Source organism: Lycorma delicatula, chromosome 2, assembly GCF_047948215.1.
Source record: "Lycorma delicatula isolate Av1 chromosome 2, ASM4794821v1, whole genome shotgun sequence".
In the NCBI taxonomy this organism is placed as follows: Eukaryota; Metazoa; Arthropoda; class Insecta; order Hemiptera; family Fulgoridae; genus Lycorma; species Lycorma delicatula.
Window position 1 is genome coordinate 49,356,280 of NC_134456.1, and position 20,892 is coordinate 49,377,171.

General features: G+C 30.5%; 1 protein-coding gene across 1 annotated transcript; it reads right to left on the bottom strand.

The window, feature by feature from the left end:
* Positions 1-3,204: 3,204 nt before the first annotated feature.
* On the bottom strand, positions 3,205-16,232 carry Polr2D (RNA polymerase II subunit D). The gene is made up of 4 exons (XM_075355257.1): positions 16,087-16,232; positions 9,778-9,958; positions 3,908-4,003; positions 3,205-3,651 (listed from the first exon to the last, which is right to left on the bottom strand). Exons 1-4 carry the CDS (start codon positions 16,145-16,147, stop codon positions 3,573-3,575), a joined length of 417 nt encoding a protein of 138 aa, XP_075211372.1. The 5' UTR covers positions 16,148-16,232; the 3' UTR covers positions 3,205-3,572.
* Between the last annotated feature and the right edge of the window lie 4,660 nt (positions 16,233-20,892).

The window sequence follows — 20,892 nt, forward strand, 5'->3', positions numbered from 1 at the left end:
ATTTGAAAGTTCATAAATTAACACTCATTCCTTAGATGAGATGAGTAACTTAGTTATGATTTTAATAATGTTACATAATGATGTGTACGTAAATTTGTATTGTAATGTTGTATCATGAAATTTGATCAATGTCAAATTATTAAGAAATGTCTGATGTGCAACAAGCAGTGATTGCTTGTTAAAAATGTAACTGTATATTGCGGTTAAATAAAAGAACAAGGAATATAAATAATATTGTTTACACAGTAAACTGAGATCAATGGCAGCAGGCTAACAGTTAATTCTGGAATACTGAATGTATTCAGTTTTTATTTTTCAATTTATACAAGTTGATTTTATGCAGACTTATTTAAATGAGTTATTTAATAAATAAGAAATGTTAAATTGATTAAAGTTGAATGGGTTTCAAATGTTCACAACTTTTTAAGCTAAACAATACTTATAGAAAGGTAACAAAAAACTCTTGGCTAATTTCTACACAACTTTCTGATAATAACTGCATTTTTTACTCTCTCTCTCTCTCTCTATATATATATATATATATAAAACTTTGTACATAACATTGTTAAGTTCATAAGAAAATATATTATGGAGATGATCAATCTGATAAGGAGATCAAACTTCGGAGAACTCTGCTTTCATCCAGAACTTAGAACTGATGGTTTCAGCAGAGTTCAAACTTAAACAAAAATTATAATGTTCTATTGTTTTGAATTAAATATAAACAATACATCAAGTCTCATACAAAATAAATATCTCCAGTAATTAATTTATTTAAAAGAAAATATTGTAAAATACACAATTATCAGTATAATTTTATTAATCAACATTTTTTTCCATGTTAACTATTTTTAACTCTTCTAATCTGTTTTAATAAAATTTATATTACTTATTCTATTTTCACTGATAAGTCTTTTTACACTTCATATTTTTTTTTATTTTGAGAGAAATATTTTAATGCAGTACATTTAGAAAAATTAAAATTGAATCAAATTTCCTTTCTCTGTAAAGCTGTCACATTAAAGTACAGCAGCAGTTCCCAACTTGGAATCTGCAGACCCCTGGGGTTCCATGAGAGCATCAAAAAGACTAAAAAAAAACAATATTAATAAGTAAAATAATTAATTTTAATTTTTGAAGTAAGATTATTTTAAAGTTCAATTTATCATGTCTAAGTTTGTAAGAATATTTTTAGTTTTGTGACACGAATTTCCAGCATCAGAATTTACAAAGGAACATTTGTACTGTTACTTGTATAGAGCTGAATAACCCATTCATTGTCGAGCTTTCCCCAAGGAGACATCCTTGGGAGTAGGACGTATCTTTGTTAGGTAGGTAACTTTTGTTAGCAGAAGTAACATCTCACCTCCTGCAACTTTTAATTATTTTGGTAGAGTTTGTTTGTACTTTGTAACCTACCTCTTGTCAATATTTTAGATATTCTCTTTATAGTGTGGTTGGTTTGGATTTGTATTAATCATTCTTTCAGAAGTTCAAAACATGGAATTTGTGATTTAAAGTTAATTTTTCTTTGAACAGTATGGATCACTGGTTGAAATCAGGTTCACCAAAGCATCCAAACAGTGAAGATAGCAATTCATATAGCGTTTCAAATTAACAAATACAATTAAAGAAATGTCAAAAGTATTTAAGGAGAAACTACAATTTCTTATTTCCAGTTAAGTTCTATTAAACGAGTCCATGACACCTTCAAAACTGTGGTGGCATCTACAAAACTAAACATGATTGTGCAAATAAGACACCTGAATGTTTTTGAAGTAGGCTTGTACAACTAAATGAGTGTAAATCAACAATGAATTTTGAAACAAGTTCAAACAACGAAATGGCCATTCTAGTTTCCTATGAAGTTGCTCATATGGTAGCTAAAAAAGGACAGCCACATATGATAACAGAAGAGCTAATTCTTCCTGCAGTGAAGAGAATAACAACTTATGTGTGGTATTAAATATACAACGAAAGTGTCTTCAATATTGTGGTCAAATAATGATAAAAATATGAATTGATGAAATGGTAGAAAATGTAAATGAGTACTTTAGTTGGACAAGTGTAATCAAGTGAATATTTTACATTGCAACTAGATGAAAGCATTGATGTTTCAGAAAATGCAAACCTATTATACTGTGTGAGGTACAAATATAATAATATTTATGAGGATATGTTATTCTGCATTGCAGTTCTATTACAAGCTATCAATGAGGCTATGTTATAAATAATTTTATCGAAGGCATTGGAATAAATGTGTTGGGAGTGTGCACAGATAGATGTCACAAGGGCTATGGTAAGAAAGTTTAAGGAACTTAGGGCGCACATTTAATCCACTGTCCATCTGCAAAATTGACTCGCTGTAATATTCATTGTGAAATATTGGCTTTAGGTATTATGCCAACTTATATGAAATCCATTCTTGATGGTGCAATGAAAATAATTAATTCAAATATTTAATGATGGTACATTAAGTTGATCAACTTTAATTGGTAAACAATTTATAGGGTTTGTGTCAAACATAGTACGGTGTTCACAGTACAGTCTATAAGGGGTCCATAGCAATGAAAAGGTTGGAAACTGCTGATATACAGTCATTTTCTCACTGAAATTACAGGGATATGTTGTGCCAGAATTTCTGCTGACATGTTTTTTGTTTTTGAATCATGGCTTAACCTAACCCCCTTTTCCATTGTTTGGTTAAAAATTCCACTTATATTCTACACAGAAATGATAAAATCAGTATCTGTATCTCTGCATACATTCGGGTAAGCCTACAATCTAAGGTTGTTCTGTAGCCATATCATGTTCTCTGTTCTCTGTAGCCATATACTCTAAGTTCATGTTACTTGACAATGACGGTGAGGATTGATGAGAACTGACTCACTTTTGCTGAATCTTGAGCAGGCTACTGTTTATGTTTACAAATTAGTCCACTTGTAAAATTCGTTTCTATAAAATAATGAAATAAAAATACAAAGTAGTAATTAAGAAAGTTTCTTAATTATGTTACTGGGAAACATATTATATATGAGTATATATACACACACACACACACACACACACAAAACCATAATTCCAGTGTGTAGCAACTTTCTGAATGCACTGTAGCAAGTTCATTTATTTTCCAATCTACCTGTCATTTTTTTAAATGATCTATAAAAAAACTGAATGCTGTCTTCAGAATAAATCTCACCAGTATAACTCTTTTACTTAAGAACTTTATTTACAAGTTTAAAATATTAACAAACAAAAAATAACTTGGAATGATAGACAGCGCAATCATATACAAAATGTTTTTTTAGTAACAACCATTACAAAATTAATTTTAGGCCTTAATTACCAGCCCTTTTTCTTAAAATGAACTTCATTATTACAAGTCAGATTAAATAATATAACCGATCGAATAAACTCCACTATTCAATAATGTTATAAACGCTGATTAAAAGAACATCATAACCGCAGAGAACATGCATGTGACTTCAAAGAATTGCATTTTGCTTCATAATTAGATTACAATAAAATGACATATCAATTGCATTATCTTAAAAACGAACATGCCAATAATATTAATACTGCAAACTCCTTTTGGTCTGAATATCATCCAATATTTGCCTTAATTCTTCATCTTCAAATCTACCTTCCAAACTGGAATAAAGAAAAACACAGACTTAAAAAAATATAAAATAAATAGCAGTTCTATTTAAAATGAAGAAAAAAAAATAACAGCAACACAATCATATAAACTCAAAAGAACTGTTCTTAATAAAATATAAATGTTTTTGTTTTTATTCTTTAACAACAAATGACAAGAAAATAATTTAATCTGTAAACATGAAAATCCTGAAGTGGATATATACCAAATTATATAAAATAATTATTCTACACTGAAAATTTCACTGACCTGGGTATCAAAGCTTTTGCTTCTTCAGGAGTTTCAGGACAAAGATTTGCAATAGATGCCAACTCAAATTTATGCAGTTTTTTTTGAGTAAGCAAACTGAAATATAATAAAATATTAGTAAATAGTAATCTCTTATAAGAAATTTGCTTCAAAAAATTACAAACATAAAAGCACAATTATTATTGTAATAAGAGCATATTTCAGCTGATAAATTTCATTAACCCCTTTAAATGCAATAGGTTAGCCGTAAAGCAAACTTCAGCAAGAAGCTGTAATATGAACACATGCTAACTCAATGGGTAGCGTTACTACTGTTGTGCAGGTCCAGACGTGTATAGACATGTAAAAACGTGATCTAGTGTAGCACACATTCATCAGAACGATGCCAGTTGTGAGATAGTAGTAAACAGTAAATAGGTCATTGTGAGTGCTTGTGTGTCTGAGTTATTTGTGCATTACATATTTACAACTCTATTTCTTTCAATTAGTCATTAGTTAAAAAATGCCTAGAGTTTGTTTAAATCATCCTAACAATTTTTTTTTATGTTACGTGGTAAACTGTCGCTCAAGTCCCAAAGGCGAAACCTTAATCCATTAGTAAAAAAAAGAGTGTTATGAACTTTATTTTGGGTGTAAAGTCGGGGACCAAACAAGGTCCTGGGTCCCACACATCTGTTGTTTATCGTTTTCTAGGCTCTTTACTGCATGGAAAAATGGCACACGCCATTTTTCCATGCAGTAAATTTTTCCATTTTTCCAAAGATCACTCTTCTGACTGTTATTTCTGCTTAACAAACATTAAAGGGTTTACCAGTACGTCAAAATCAAAACGTACAGTGGTGTACCTCCAAACTTGCAATCTGCAATGAAACCAGTTCCACACTATGAAGAATTGCCCGTACCGTAGCCTCTAGAACTTGTGACATTAGGTGAAGACAGCTCAGTCTGATGGAAGTAAGGAAGAAAAAGAAATAGATTCTGGTGATACAACTTTTGAACAATGCAGTTCATATGAGCCCCATTTACTGACTAGAAAATCTTAACGATCTCATACGAGATTTAAAGTTATCCAAAATGCAGTCTGAAATGCTTGCTTCCCAGCTAAAAGGATGTAATCTTCTTCAAAAGAATACAAAGATATGTACTTATTGTAATCATAATTTTAAATTTAAATACTTTTTTCTGAAGAAAATGGCTTAGCGTTTTGTAATGGCATTTCTTCTCTTATGGACACTTTGTAATTAACATAACCCAACAGAATGGCGCTTGTTCATTGATTCCTCTTAAGTTAGTTTAAAAGCTTTGCTTCTGCATAATGGCAATAAATTCCCATCAGTACCTGTGGCTCACTCTGCTAGTGCGAAAGAAATATATGAAAACTTTAAATTTATGTCGAAAAAGCTTCAATATGCAGTTATCAATGGAATATTTGTGGTGATTTGAGGGTAATTGCACTTATTCTTGGTCTGCAGCTTGGTTACATAAAGTACTGTTGTTTTTTGTGTGAAAGGGATAGTAGGGACAGAAAAAACCATTTCATTAGAAAAGAATGGCTTTAACGCAAATCACTCATTCCTGAACAGAAAAATGTGAAACATGATGCACTGTATAATCATAGAAATGTGTATCTACCTCCATTATACATCAAACTAGGATTTGAAGAATTTTATCAATTCATTGCCATGATTCACATCCATGCCATTGACAATACTCCTGGATTCATGTACTTAAATACAAAGGTTTCCTAAATTGCTGATGCAAAAATTAAAGAAGGAATATTTATGAGTCCACAAATACGATCACTAATGGATGATGAGGAACTACTGAGAATCCACTGGAGGAAGCAGCTTGGCAAGCATTCAAAAATGTTTCTCAAGAGTTTTTTGGGAAATCAAAAGGTGGAAAATTACCATAATATTGTCAATGATCTTATAAAATTGATATATTGAAAATATAAAATTAATATAATAATTTAATTGAAAATGATCTTATAAAAGTTTGGGTTGTAATATTTCGTTAAAAGTACAATTTCTGCACTTGCACCTAGATTTCTTCTCAGAAAATCTTGGTGCAGTGAGCGATAAGCACGGGGAAGACTATCATCAAGAGATTTCAGCTATAGAAAAGAGGTATCAAGAATGAAATCCTAATATGCTGACAGATTATTATTGTTGGACCTTCAAGAGGGATGCTCACAGTCGAAATAGAGCAGAAAATAGTCATTTCTTACCTGTCAAATGTTTGAATATTATGTAGTTAAGAATGCAGAATTAAAATATTTGCAATTATAAATGCCTGTCTCACAGAAACCATGCGTGATGGGGAAAAAATCGATATTATATTTGATTTCAGGAGAAAAAGTACTATCAAAATCACATATTTTTCTTCCAGACAAAAAAAAATTATTTTTTGTTCCCCAGTGTAATTTATATTATAAATCCACCAAATATTATATCATTAATTTTAATATTAATTAGTATCATGAGGTAACTATGATAGTCATTAATAATCCTGCTATATAATATAATTTATCTGCTTTCCCTACATCTAGCGGCCAGTGAAAATCCTTATAGTGTGAGAAGTTTGACCTCCCCCTCACAGACCACCTAAATACTCTCTACATTAAAAAAACAGAAATTAATTAGATATAAAATTTCATTAAGTAACAACATTCATACTGATGTTAATGAAGCTTTCAAAGGTTGTTTATCTAACGACAATTTAAATTCTCTCCGTTTTAAATAAAATATTTGAATGAGAATGTGCCCATCTTACAATTTAAAAAATTTAATTTAATTAATCACGATGCATTTCAACAACACAATTACAACTGCCAAAACCAATCACCCAAAATTTGTTATAACATAGCTAGAAACTTCATTTAAAATGGGGCTTGCACCCCATTCCCTATTCAGTAAATCAATTTTTTGTGATCTACTTATTCATAATTCATAATAAAAAACCTCAAATGAAAAAAATTAAAGGATATAGAAGGGTAAGTCAATTATTAACCGCAATGTAGTTATACATTTTATTGCAATACAAATAGGAAACTTACATGTACATCATTTTTCAACATAGTTCCTTGCATTTCAATGCACTTGGTCCATCGTTGCACAAACTTCCTGATGCCCTCATAAAAGGTTTTTGGTTGAGCTGCGAGCCAGGAATACACCGTTTCTTTCACTGTTTCATCCGAGGTATTGACAGTCCCTTAATGCCTCTTTGATTGGACCAAACAAGTGGTAGTCAGAAGGGGCAAGATCAGGACTATACAGAGGATGAGAGCCAGTACTTCAAAGTTGAGTTTCTGGAGCGTTTCAGCTGTGTGGACAGGCATTGTCGTGCAACAACACAACATCTTTTGACAGCAGTCCTCTGTATTTGCTTCGAATTGCAGGCTTCAGCTTGGCAGTAAGCATCTCACTGTAATGTGCACTGTTTATTGTCGTGCCCCTTTCCTCATAATTCCAGTACTGGGCCTTGTGAGTCCCAAAAATCCGTAAGAATCAGTTTTTCTACGGATGGTTGGGTCTTGAACTTTTTTTTGCAGGGCAAATTTGGATGTTTCCATTCCATACTCTGCCGTTTACTCTCCAGCACGTAATGATGGATCCATGTTTCGTCACCAATGATGATTCTGCCTAAGAAGACCATAGGTTCATTACCATAGCGATCCAAATGTTTTTGGCAGATGTCAAAGTGCATTTGTTTATGTGTGAGTTGTGGGACCATCTTGCACAGACTTTATGAAACCCAAGATCGGTTTTGGATGATTTCGTAGGCAGAACCGTGAATAATTTGCAGACGATGTGCCACTTCATCAATAGTTACTCGCCTGTCTCAGAAAACCATGTCACATGCATGCTCAATGTTTTCCTCATTTGTAGCAGTAAACAGTTGTCTGGCTCCTTCGTTGTGCGTAACACTCATGCGACCATTTTTGAATTTTTCAATCCATTCGTAGACACTACATTGCGGCAACACACTGTTCCCATACTATACCAAAAGTCTAACAAAAATATAACTAAATTGCAGATAATAATTGACTTACCCTCGTATATATAAAACATTTGAAATGTTTCGCTTAATTTTAACAAGATGACCACATAAAAAAAAGTTAAAACAATTTATTTTTATCTATTTGGTCCTGTAAATCTTTTTATGAGAAGTATATTTTGAAACATATGCAATCTTACATAAAAAATAAACAAACATCTAAATAATTAATAATAAAGATTTTGTAAAATTAAACCTTGAAACTGAAAACCAACTCAGAGAAACATTAATTAAAAATTATTTATATCATACATTTAATAAAAACTAACAGTAGAAGCTGATTAATTTTATAACTAATAATCAATTTTTAATTAGAAATAATAAAGGCATATACATATATAAGGCTTGTTCACAAAGTATCCAACCATATTTTTTTTCTTGAAAACCAATTGAAAATGTGAGCAGTAAAACATGGTAGATTACAGCACTAGTTAAGATGCACATCAGTTGTCCAGTAATCATTATATGTGTTTCTGTACAGGTGCTTGCCGTATTTTTACTTTGTACCTAACAAAACACATTGAATGGTATTGCATAAAAGTTCAGCCAAAAGCTTGGTTATATCCACAGAAAAACAATTCATAAGATTAAGCAGACTTTTGGGAAAGAAGCTATAGGGTTATACAAATTAAAAAGTGGTATAACCATTTTCAAAATAACCAAATTTTAATTGAGAATACTCAGCCTACCTGTAGGCTTTCTACAAGTCAAGATCCAAATATAATTAATAATATGCACAGTCTGATAATAAAAAATCACATGCTGATTTTCAATGGATGGGATTTAATGGAAAATTTGGATGTGCATAAAGAGGCTGAACAATTTGTGCCAAAGCCGCTTTTGCTTGAAGAGAAAGATGTTCATTTTGACATTGGACAGATACTGCTCACTAATGACAATCCAAGTTCTTAAGGCCATCTTAATTGATGATGAATCTTGGATATGCAGGTATATGATCCAGAAACCAAAGTTCAATCGTGGTGATCACCCCTAAAGAAAGCAAGGCAAATGAGTAGGAGCAAAAGTAATGTTGATTGATTTTATTTTTAACTGTCACAGAGGTGTGTTGTGTATCATAAATACAACACCAGAAAGCCAAACTGTCAACAAACCGTATTCAGTAGTGGTTCTGCATTGCCTTTGTGATGCTTGCTGTTCAGTGCATGAGACCAGACCTATAGGAATCATAGAAAAGTGGCAGTTGCATCACCATAACTGCACTTTCTTATTCATCACTTATAATCCTGAACTTCTTGATTAATCAAAGAATTCCTAAAGTTCACTAGGCTCCTTACTCACTGAAGCATGAATTAGGATTGTTCCTTGTGCTAAATATACCACTGGAAGAGCCCCAATTTGACAGCTAAAAAGACAATGATGATCACGAGAGCATAACTGATAGGTAGCCATTCCTAAAGAGGACTGCAAAAGTATTTCCAGTAATGAATGAGCTGCTAGGTTAATTGTGTAGTGTTACAAGGTGATAACTTTGAAGGAGACTAGGATTGAAAGCCATTAGTAAGCTATTTTTTATTTCATGGAAGATATGAAACTACAAAACTCCTTCCACAAAATTTAATAAGACAGCATAGAATAAATGACTTGCATGGATTTATATATAAGCCAACATAAAATCATTCTTATGTGTTTAAGAATGTTATTATTCTATTTTAATATAAAAAAAAATAATAAAACAAGGATGTTTGAATTCTTAGAAAAGTGAACTGAAAAATAAGTCAGTTAAATTCAATGAATAAACAAATAATATTTGCTTTAATTACAATATCTTTTTAAAATTAAGATAAACTTACTTTCTAACAGATGCAATAGTTTCTTTGTTCTTAAATTTTCTAAATCGATTTGTATATGTCAAAGTTTTCATAAATACTTCTGAAAACTCTTGCTCTTCTTCAGCACTTTCATTTTGTGCTTTACGATGTTCCAGCAACATATGAACTTCAGATATTAACAATGTCTCAGCATTTTCAAATTCTGAAAACAAAATAAATTATTTACTTTGATATATTTACAAGTAATACACCGACATAATCTTTAAACAATAAATACTGTCAAAATCTCGACAAACTTCTAAAATAATTTTCTTTACCAGTTTTCTGTTTTGATTCTAGCTTCTTTATGATATACTCCAGCAAACCTTTTTTTTATCATCACATACATTTTATTCCCAACCACAGAATCCATAGAAATGGTACTACTGATTTTTGTAATATTCACTTCCACTGATTCTTCTCAATTCCTTAACAAAAGGCAATCCTGAGAAAGTACCTAAATCAATTAATCTGGAAAAATTTATTTTCCCAAATATGAAGTCAATCAAACTTACTTCCCATGATTCTCCTTAGAACTTCCTTGTTCTTTAACCAATTCAGCAACTTCATCTTCAGAACCCTCCATTTTAAATGTTTCTATACTTTTTCTATTAATTTTTTTACACTTCAAACCTTGTGGTCCTCTGAACAACATTTTCTGATAATCATTTTTCTAAAACCAAAATCCATCACAACAATTTTATTTTTGCTATGACAAAATCAAATAATATTATATTACTGCTTTATAATCAACTTTTCCTGTTATGCATATTCCCCATGCCCTTAAAACTGATTTTTAACTGACAGTTTCCTTTTCCATACTAAATTGCACCCAAAAATAATTTAAACAATTCTTTTTTTTCTCCATATATGCCTACACAATTTTTGGGTATAGCTCATATACTCTTCTACAGTTTGAAAGAATGCTAGCACCACTGATTGTAAAATTTACACTATAGTTTACAGTAGAGTTGTCAGTACAATTTCAGAAATTTTGGTAAGCTGTCTGAGAGATGCCTGTGCCTGGAGCAAAGTAACAGTTTGTTATTGCAATAAGGGTGCTGCAGAAATGTATTGAAGAGTTACCAGGAAGAAACTGCATGTTTCTTGACAAATATTATCATGCCCTGCTGATTGGGTAGTTCTGTTTTCTTATTTATACTCCTTGAACCACTTTTACCCAGTGAAAATGTTTACTTTTGACATGAATGAGGGAATTTTACAACTGTTATGTTGGCAATGCTTTAAGTTTACTTTAATAATTATTTCAGATCATTTGGATTGTATCTACAGGCTTTACAAGCAAATTTTTCTTCAATAATTTCAAAAACTTCAAATTCACCAAAACGCTTCACAAACTAATCTTTTTTAAACAACTTTCATTGCATTGCTTCTTTTAAATGTAGTATAACATAATGTTATATGCCTTTATCAGATTATTGCATTTATTAATGTGTAATGGTTGTAGTCTAAAAGTTGCATGGGTATTTTTTGAACCCATGAGCACACACCATCATACATATAAATATTACTCTTCTTGAAAATAAGAAACACTTATAATTATGTACTTTTTGAACTGTAAGTATATTTTATGGTAGAAACTAAATAACATTTACTTATATTAGCAAGTTTTTTTGTACAGTCTTTATCTACTCTAAAGTACAAAAGATATGGCATGTTGGTATGCCATATCTGCTCTTGTGTTTCCTAACGAATGCGTTACAAACATAATGTATAATAATTTTTCAGTATTATATCCTCATTCAGAAGTGGGAGATTATATATTAAAGAAGCAAGTAAGATGGATGCAGAGGCATTACTTGTCTGCAGGTGTCAGAAGTGATGGGATTAGTAAACAAAGGACAGTTGGACTTACAAGTTGATCCCAGATCTCCAGAGATGACTGGATGGCAAATTCAGGGAACTGTGACAATTGAAGGAGGAAGATACTGTAACACACAGAATGTTTGTGTGTAATTGGTTCCTGCATTATAGGAAAATATGCTTGAGGGAATTCAGCGTGCTTACCCAGATAACATCATGGGAACTATGCTGCAGAATGAATCGCATGTGACATATGATTTCCATGATGGTCAAGATCATCCATACAAAGATGGCTGTGAGGGTGAATGATTCACCCTGAATTCTTTCTTTCTTGGGGCTGTGTTCATAATAAAGCAGCTCTGGCTCCAAGGTAGACTAACCAATAAAAAAGAATCACTGTGTAATAACTGTAATTGCTGGAAGAAAAATGGTCACTGATAATTGCCCTGATAATTCACTTGTTGCTACACACTGTTGTATATGGGAATGGAGTAGAACCATAAAAAAAAATCAATATAACTGATTCTTTTCTAATTTCAAAATAAATATATGGGTGCTGTACATGAATTGGATAATAAAATCTCTACAAACTACTTGTCAAGATGTGAAAAGAAATGGTACAAGCCCATAATTCTTTGGCTGTTTATGTTAACAATGTAGAGCTATTGAGTATTTCCATTTTAAATAAATTGGATAATTCAAAATTTTGTTGTTCAATTGTGAAAGCCCTGCTTCAGAATAAAAAATCCAAGCCATAACTTCTCAAACTAAATCTAGCGTACTAACTATTTTTAGAGAAAAATATTAAAACAGATTGCACAAAGTGATAAAATAAAATAACTAAAATGTATTTGAAATGGATATTTTACTCCATATAAAATGATATAATTATATATATATATTTTAATACTATAATTAATTCATAACTATAATAATTGTAATATGTACTCATTTAGTCAAATTTAAATCTATTTTCTACTGCCTATCCTTTTTTTAAACATCTATTTTTAAAATTTATCTTTAAAAGAATTTTATTTAATTTAAATTGTAAATGTTAGAGAAGTCTTATTTTTTTGATTTTTAAGTAATGCATTGATTTTTCTATACATAATTATAAATGTTAATTAATTTCAATAAAGAAAATTCTGCAAATTGTATTTAAAAAATAGCATTCATTTATAAGTGTCATTTAGAAATGTTTTTTTTTTTTTTTGTAAAATAAAATCAAAGTATAAAACAAGTTAATCATGTATTCATAATAAGAAAAAAATGTGTAAATTCACTAATCCCTAGTTCCCAGTAAAGACACATTCAATATTTTAAAACCTAAGGATAACAAAATACTTCTCCAGTAGTTTTTTATTGTTACTTGTATTAAAACAAACTGCATCAAAATTCTATCAAAAATAGTTCTAGGCATAAACATCTTACAAGATTCATCTTCCTCAATATGCACATTGGCCCTTTGATCAGCACTAACTTGTTTATAAAATAAATTTTTAGACTTGGCACACATGTAAGTCCGGTTAATGTATGAATTCTAGTTATGTTCAGTATATCTTTACAAAAACAACTAAAGATTTTTAAGAAATTCTCCTTCTTATAGTTGTTTGAAGTCATCACAATCTATTTTAGAACAAACTAGGTGGTCTTTTATCTCAGGCTAAATTAAAATTGGACCTCGTGACCATTTAAACAGATCTGGGATTGTAAAATCCGTTTTACTCTAGGAACTTAATGCCTATACAATTTTTTGGAATTTGTAAACTCAAATAGATACATTATTTTAAATATGTTAACAAAGTACTTATGGACTGGAATTTTAAACAAACTAAAAATTGAACTTCTCAGTTGACAACATTATAAGTTATTTGAAAACTAAAATGCACAACCATTGAACTGATAAAAGTACAGTTTGATCATAAAAAAGCACAGTTATACAATCACATATAAAAATGCAACTAATTAAAAAAAAGATCTGGAATATTTTTAATATTTGAAGTTTTGAATGAGAAGAAAAATAATTTATTATTTATATTTAATAACATTTTTGAAAGTTTTTCTATATGAATCATAGAATCCAAATTTATGATAGCTGTACTATCACCTCAAATACCATAAAGTAAAAAAAAATCATGTGACTTATCTCAGTGATGAGATGTCATACAAAGTGATTCAGAGAAATGGGAAATTTGTGTCAGTAGTCCTGGGCAAGTGAGAGCACTGGATAGGTTATAGAAGCCAACTCATGCCATTCAGTTATCATGGATGTTTGGATTGGTGTGCAAGATGCTTCTGCCATCAAAGCTTTTTATAAAAATAATGAGCCAGGAGGCTGCTCATGCTCATAGGGAATTTTGCTGCCAGTTTAATTCAGGACAGCACAATTGTATAGTCAGCACATGGACACATAATTTTGAGAAAATAGGTTCAGCAATAAAAAGAAACCTCCAGGCAGTGTGCAGACTTTTCATGCACCAAACAATATCAAGACTGCAAGTAGCACTTTTAAGAAGTACACACTGTACAATTTGTCATCTTGCAGTGTCTTTACAGATGTATAGACCAAGTGTTTGAAGAATACTGTTGCAGGATTTACTTTACCATCTGTACAAGTAGCAGACTAATTATGAATTGAAACCAAACAGCCACATAATGCACCATCTAACTTAGGACTTAAATAAAGTATATTCCAAATTTCATCAAAATCAGGGGCAAGTCCCTAATTGTATATAATTACAGAGTTTAGTTTAGCTTTATGTTAAGGTTAGACTGGGTAGTTAGGTAATTAACAATTCCATGTACTGAGCTTCGTGCAATATTAACATAACCTAATGCTCGCTATTCTTGTCTAATTCGCCTTAAATATTAAATAGGCCAACTATTAGGCTGAGTCCATAATTATATACAACAATCAATTATTCAGTCTGAAAATAATGTATATTACACTTCTAGAGTGCGATTTTAAAAACTTTTGAGGATGGTACTACAACTCAAGAGGGACATAACTCAGGTGAAAGATGTTTCTAATGAATAATTTCAATTGTAATGAATAATTTAGGCGTTAAATAAGACATATTCCAATTTTCATCAAAATCAGAGGTGAGTCCCTAATAGTTTATATTACTGGAAAAAACTTTTATACAGAAAAACTTAAAAACTGTTTACAAAATAAAAATTTACATAAAATAAAAAAAAAAGATAGTAATATTGATTGTTAAACAATCATCAGAAGAGAATTATGAATTAAACCAAACTCTTAAAGAAAAAAATAATCATAAAATAATAATAATCAAAACCTAAATAATTAACAGTTATCAAACAAAAAAAATAATATTTCTAAATGTATTAATAAAATAAAAATAAAAACAATGTTGACTAAAATCTACAGGCTACCTTTTAAAACAACACCAACTGAAAACAAAAGTTAGCTTGAAAACACTCTAATCACTGATTTTCAACTCAGACTGCCCATACACCTAATGAATATCAGTTGTATTAGATTGCATTTGATAAAAATTCAGATATAGCATGGTAAACATTAAGTCTATCAAAGAAACATTCCATACCTTCACCAAAATTTAAAGGAGGATTTTACTTATGTCCAAAAAAGGTTCAAAATAGAATTTAAATAAATTTATAACTCTTATTTCTATCAGATATTAGTGTTCTGTCATTCAAGATAATTTTTTGGTGTTTTCTATTAACAATGTTAAGGTCTGTTTCACAGTTACTACTGTGTATACATCTTAGATTATTGTTAATGTTGGTTCTGTTTTGTTTACAAATGTAGACTGTTCAGAAACAGCTCATAATCATTGTATCTTTCATTTTTTGGTTCTGTATATAATTTTCTTACAATGGTTCCAGAGACTAAACAGATAAGAAAAGGTTCTGTATATAACAGTGGGTTTTGTTTTGCATAGTTCTAAAAACTACACCCACCAGGTTGGTCTAGTGGTTAAACTCAGCAAATCAGCTGATTTCAAAGTCGAGAGTTCTAAGGTTCCAATCCTGGTAGGCAGTTACTTTTAAACGGATCTGAACACTAGATCGTGGATACCGATGTTCTTTGGTAATTGGGTTTCAATTAAACACATGTCTCAACAAGGCTACACTTCATTTATATTCATACACATCGTCCTCTGAAGTAATATCTTACGGTGGTTCAGGAGGCTAAATAGAAAAAGTGTTCTAAAAACTACACGGTAAATAAATTTTGAGAGTTTTCCTAGAAATCTAGATTATGAATGTTAAACGTAACAATTTTTGTCTAGGTTATATCTGTTTTGGTTTGTTATGTTGCACACTTTAAGAGAATCAAGTTAAAACAATGAAACATAACCTCAAAATGAATCTTAATTGATAGATGAAAAGTGCATTTGAAATCAAACAAAAACAGTTTATAAAACTGTAATGTGCCGATTATAGAATTAATTCAAAAAAAAAATTTAATTAATATGTTACCTTTCGGAAACTGTAAATTGTTTGCATCTTCTTCAGTTAGGTCAATACTACCAGCAGCCATTTCAGATGAATGTTATTCTGGCATCTTCGTTGGAGTGAAGTATCAACATACCATATGAAAAAACTCTCTCCAACTGAGCAACTGTATAAAAATTAAATATTTATAAAAGATTCAATAAATTAAGTCTAAAAACCAGTACAAATAATATAATACATAAGGAAATATCTTTTTTGAAGTCGAAATTCAAGTTTATAAAAGTTTTAATATTTAACAATTGCATACAGTTGTTTTTTACTTCCTTGTACGAAGTAGAGTTTGTATTAAATAAAAATAAAATATAAAAATTTCGGTTTTCAGAGTTCCACGAAATATCCATTTTGACTTATTGTCCACCTCCCCTTTTGATTGTAGTAGACTGGACCAAAAGTGTCCAAAAAAGCCCAAAATCCAAAAAAAAATTGGATTTTAGACTTTTTCTTAACTGTAGTAATCAGCCCTCATTGTAAGCATTTCAACGATATATATCATAAGCGGTACTTATTGTATATATGATTTCAAAGTTTGGTTCCAAAGTTACAGCCCAATAAAATTTTAATTAAATATTTGGATCGTACAAGGGAAAGGCACATCGGTTCGAATCCGATTTCATTTTCTTTCTTTAACCTTTTTTTTTTAATTTAAGTATATTGATTTATTAATAATTATTACCCTCTGACTGTAAAAGAACCTGATGTGAACATCACATGAATTCATTGTACGCCTATTAAATTGCATATACATATTTTCCCCTTCACTTCATTTAAACTTATTTCATTTGAAAGTGAGATATGATTCTCCAATTCTTTAATAAAATGGACAGTTACACAATTGCTGAAATATTAGTTTTTATTAACATCAAATATTTATAAAACTATTAATTCAACAATCTTACATGAAATATTAGGATAGACTAAAAGTCCCTTTATTACTCGTATTTCTAGATCAGTATTATTCGTATATTCGTGAGTTGCTCATTAACAAAAGTTTCAGATTTCTGGTGTGTCGTATAAATAAAAGTAAATAGTAAACTATTCCGTTTATTGAAATACTGTATAATGGTTACAAATGTTAATTTCGATCTTGCGGTGAAAAATATTCAGTTTTTATTATTGGATTATTTTATTTGGTGAATAATCAAAAATGAAAAAGAAACTATCATACAGGAAAAAAGAAAGATAACGCGAAGAAATAAATCTAAAAAAGACAAGATGAATATGAAGAGGAAGAAAATGTTAAGAATAAGGGAAGAATAAAAAATTAAGAGAAGATGATAAAGTAGAAGAAAGTGTTAAAACCAAAGAAAAAATAAAAACATTAACAGAAGATGATAAATATAAAGAGGAATAAGACCAAGGAAAGAATAAAAAGATTAAGAGAGGGTGATGAATACAAAAAAAGAAAATTTGATAATTAGAGAACCTATACATAAATTAATATAAGAATAATTACATCAAACCAAATAGCGATTAATGATTGGCAACAAAAAACAAATAAACGAAATGATGATTAACTCCGACTTAGGGAGAATATTGTCTGACAATACCAGAGTAATGAACTAAAAGATAAGAATTTTTTGCAATTTATTAAAGATCTGCCATTTATGCCTCAGTGTTTATGTTGTTCTTGTGAAGGTCTATTTTTCAGTCGCTCTGTTAACTTTAATGCAGATAAAATTAAACAGAAATTCCAAAATAATATGATTCTAAATTATAATTTTCAATTAATATTAAATAATCAAATGTTTCACCAAATCTATTACGTATGCACATAGTAGTGAGTAATAATGTCTATTAAATTACTTACACACGTTTTTAAAAGTACATATAATTTTATTTCGCTAATACTTATGACTTTTTTTATTGCTATTATAGGAAAATTAATTTTTGTAATACATTTTTTTTATATTCACAGGTTAATAATTATTAATAAATCAATCTATTTAAATTTAAAAAAAAAAAAACAGATGTCAGATTCGAACCGATGTGCCTTTCCTTGTAAGATAAAAATATTTTGTTAACTAAAATTTTATTTGGGTATTATTCTGGAACGAATGAAAACAAGTACCACTTTTGATATATTCTGAAAAGCTCTCAAATAGGGCTTATTACTGCAGTTAAAAAAAGTCCAAAATCTCAATTTTTTTGATTTTGAGTTTTTTTGGATACTTTTGGTTCAGTCTATTGCAATCAAAGGGGGAGGTGCACAACTAGATGTTACAACAGTCCAAAATCCAAAATTTCAACAACCTACGGCAAATCGTTTTTGTGTTATGCGAGATACGTACGTACATACGTCACGCCGAACTAGTCAAAATTTATTCAGGTGGTCAAAAATGGATATTTCCGTTGAAATCTGGGAACCGAAAATTATCGCGATCACAATACTTCCTTCACGTCGTACAAGGAAGTAAAAATATGTTTATGTATTTTAATAGGTGTACAAGGAAGTCATACATGGTGTCCACATCAGATTTATTTAATTTGTTCCAACTTCAAAAATCGAAACTGTAATTGAAGAAGTTTCCTTTTAATTTTAAGCGCATGTTTTTTTAAAGTCGATTTTATTTTTTTAATGTTTAAATACTTTAATATATTTTTTGAAAATAATCATAGGCCTATAAATATTCTTTCTGTGTTAGCAAGAAATGCAAAAGCTCAGAGACCAGCATATTTATAAAATATGAAAAGAAATGACATTCTGAGAGTGAGCTAAGATTCTTTGGTATGCAGTTATCATCATCTGGTGGGGAACCTGGTGGCCAATCCCTTATCCCTTGTCCATCCATTACTGTTCCAAGCCTTCTTCTTTGTCCCTTTGTAGTTTTCAATCTTCACTTCATCTATTAACTTGGTCCTACTTTTTCCTCACTTACTTTCTCTTTCTATTGACTCCTCCAATGCAATTGTCAAGATTCCATTTCCTCAAACCATATCCTAACCAGTTAACTTTTCTTGTGTGTTCTTTCCATATCTGAAGTGCTCTTTCTTCATTAATCCTGTTCATTACTTTCTCATTCTTCATTTCAACAATCTTTTTTTCTCCATCCTTCTCCATATCCACATCTCAAAAACTTCAGTCCAGTTAGTCACTCTCTTCCTTATCATCCAAGCTTTACTCACTTACAACAAGACACTCAATATATAATATTTGGCTAACCTCTTCCTTCACTCACTTAGAATTACTATGTAGTAAAAGTCTAGATTTTACTACATAGTAATTCTCTCTTCTTACAGAAGGCTTCCTTTGCCATTGCTGTCCTTCCTTATATTTCCATTGCACCCTTCCTAGTATCCATACATCTCTATTTTTTCTTCTTTCACTTCTTACCATTAAATCCTCATTTTTTTACTTCCATTACTTGAAAAATAATTTATTCTTATTCTATACTTTCATTCCTTCCTCAAGGATAGTTAACAGTCTTTAAAGTATGATTGTGCCATCAGCTAGAATTACCACGTCATCTTATTTTTAATTCCTCCTATAATTATTACTTCTTCTCTTTCTTCTAATATAATCCTTATCATATCTTCAATGTGAGTACTGAACAATGTTGATAAGAGGCAGCAATCTTTCTAACACCTTGACCTAGACCTGCCCATCATTCTTATTTACTTTCATTGCTGCTATTTGTCTCATAAATAATCTTTTAATTAACTTTCTGCTTTTCCATTCTACTTTTTCTCTTTAAGAATCTTCATCATTTTCTCCCATTCGACTTAATCAAATGTCTTTTCTAGATCCATGAAACATATGTTTATTCCTCCTCCTCCTCTCTCTAAATATCTCTTTTCAACCATTCTTAGTAGCTCAATGGCATCTCTGGTTCCTTTCCCTTTACTGAAGCCAAATTGTTCCTCTCCTCTTCCATATTCTTACTAACTTTCAGTTTAGGATTCTTAACAACATGAACTATTAAACTTATCTTTCTGTGTTCTGTTAATTTTCTGGTGTTAATTTTCTTTGGAATAGGTATCACTGCTGTTTTTACAAAGTCTTCAAAGCATTCTCCTGTATTGTATGTTTATCCTACTTCGCAGTCCAATTATTTTTCCACTCCATTCTCTTCTGTGAGCATTTATAAAATTCTATTGAAGTTCATCTATTACGATTTTTTAATTCTTCAATTATTTTTTTATACTTCAGATTTTAATATCAATACTTCTTTATCCCCTTCAGCTCCATCCCATTCCTTTTCTATGTTTATTTCCTCAGGTTTTCTCTCTTACCATATACAGGTTCTTCAAGATATTCCTTCCAACTTTCTGTAACTTCTTTTTCCTCATAGAATTTTATCATCCACGTCCTCAATTTCTCTCAGTTAGCCATTCCCTTTCCATTTATCTCACGTTTGCTTTTCACGTTCCTACATCATATCGTGCTGGCCTTTCTTTTCTAGAGCCTCTATACCATTGCATTTTTCCTTTCCCTAGTTTTTTTGTGTTTCCTCCTCAATTTACTGTTTAATTTTTGATACAAAGTTCTTTTATTTTTTCTTGTCTTGTTCTTATACAGCCATCTTCTTCCATTTTCATTAGCATTTCTGCTTTTACCCATGGTTTCTTGGCTCTATTTTCCTCATAACAACGTACTATTTCCTCTGCTGTTTTTACTTTGGTGTTTCTTATTCTCATTCAGGTTTCCTAACTGTTCTCATTCTCCTTTATAATTGCCTTAGCTAGTTTACTCATCCAATTTCTTCAACTTTTCTAAGTTACATTTCTGAACTACCTTTGTTTTCTCTACTCTCTTTAAAGCTGAATAGCTTT

What these genes read in the sequence shown, in the direction of transcription:
- Polr2D (XM_075355257.1), bottom strand. Translation starts at nt 16,147, where the DNA reads ATGGCTGCTGGTAGTATTGACCTAACTGAAGAAGATGCAAACAATTTA. An exon ending in CAATTTACAGTTTCCGAAAG is followed by an intron (nt 9,959 to 16,086) that starts GTAACATATTAA and finishes TTTTGTTTTCAG; the next exon opens with AATTTGAAAATGCTGAGACA. An exon ending in GCAAAAGCTTTGATACCCAG is followed by an intron (nt 3,652 to 3,907) that starts GTCAGTGAAATT and finishes TCTTTATTCCAG; the next exon opens with TTTGGAAGGTAGATTTGAAG.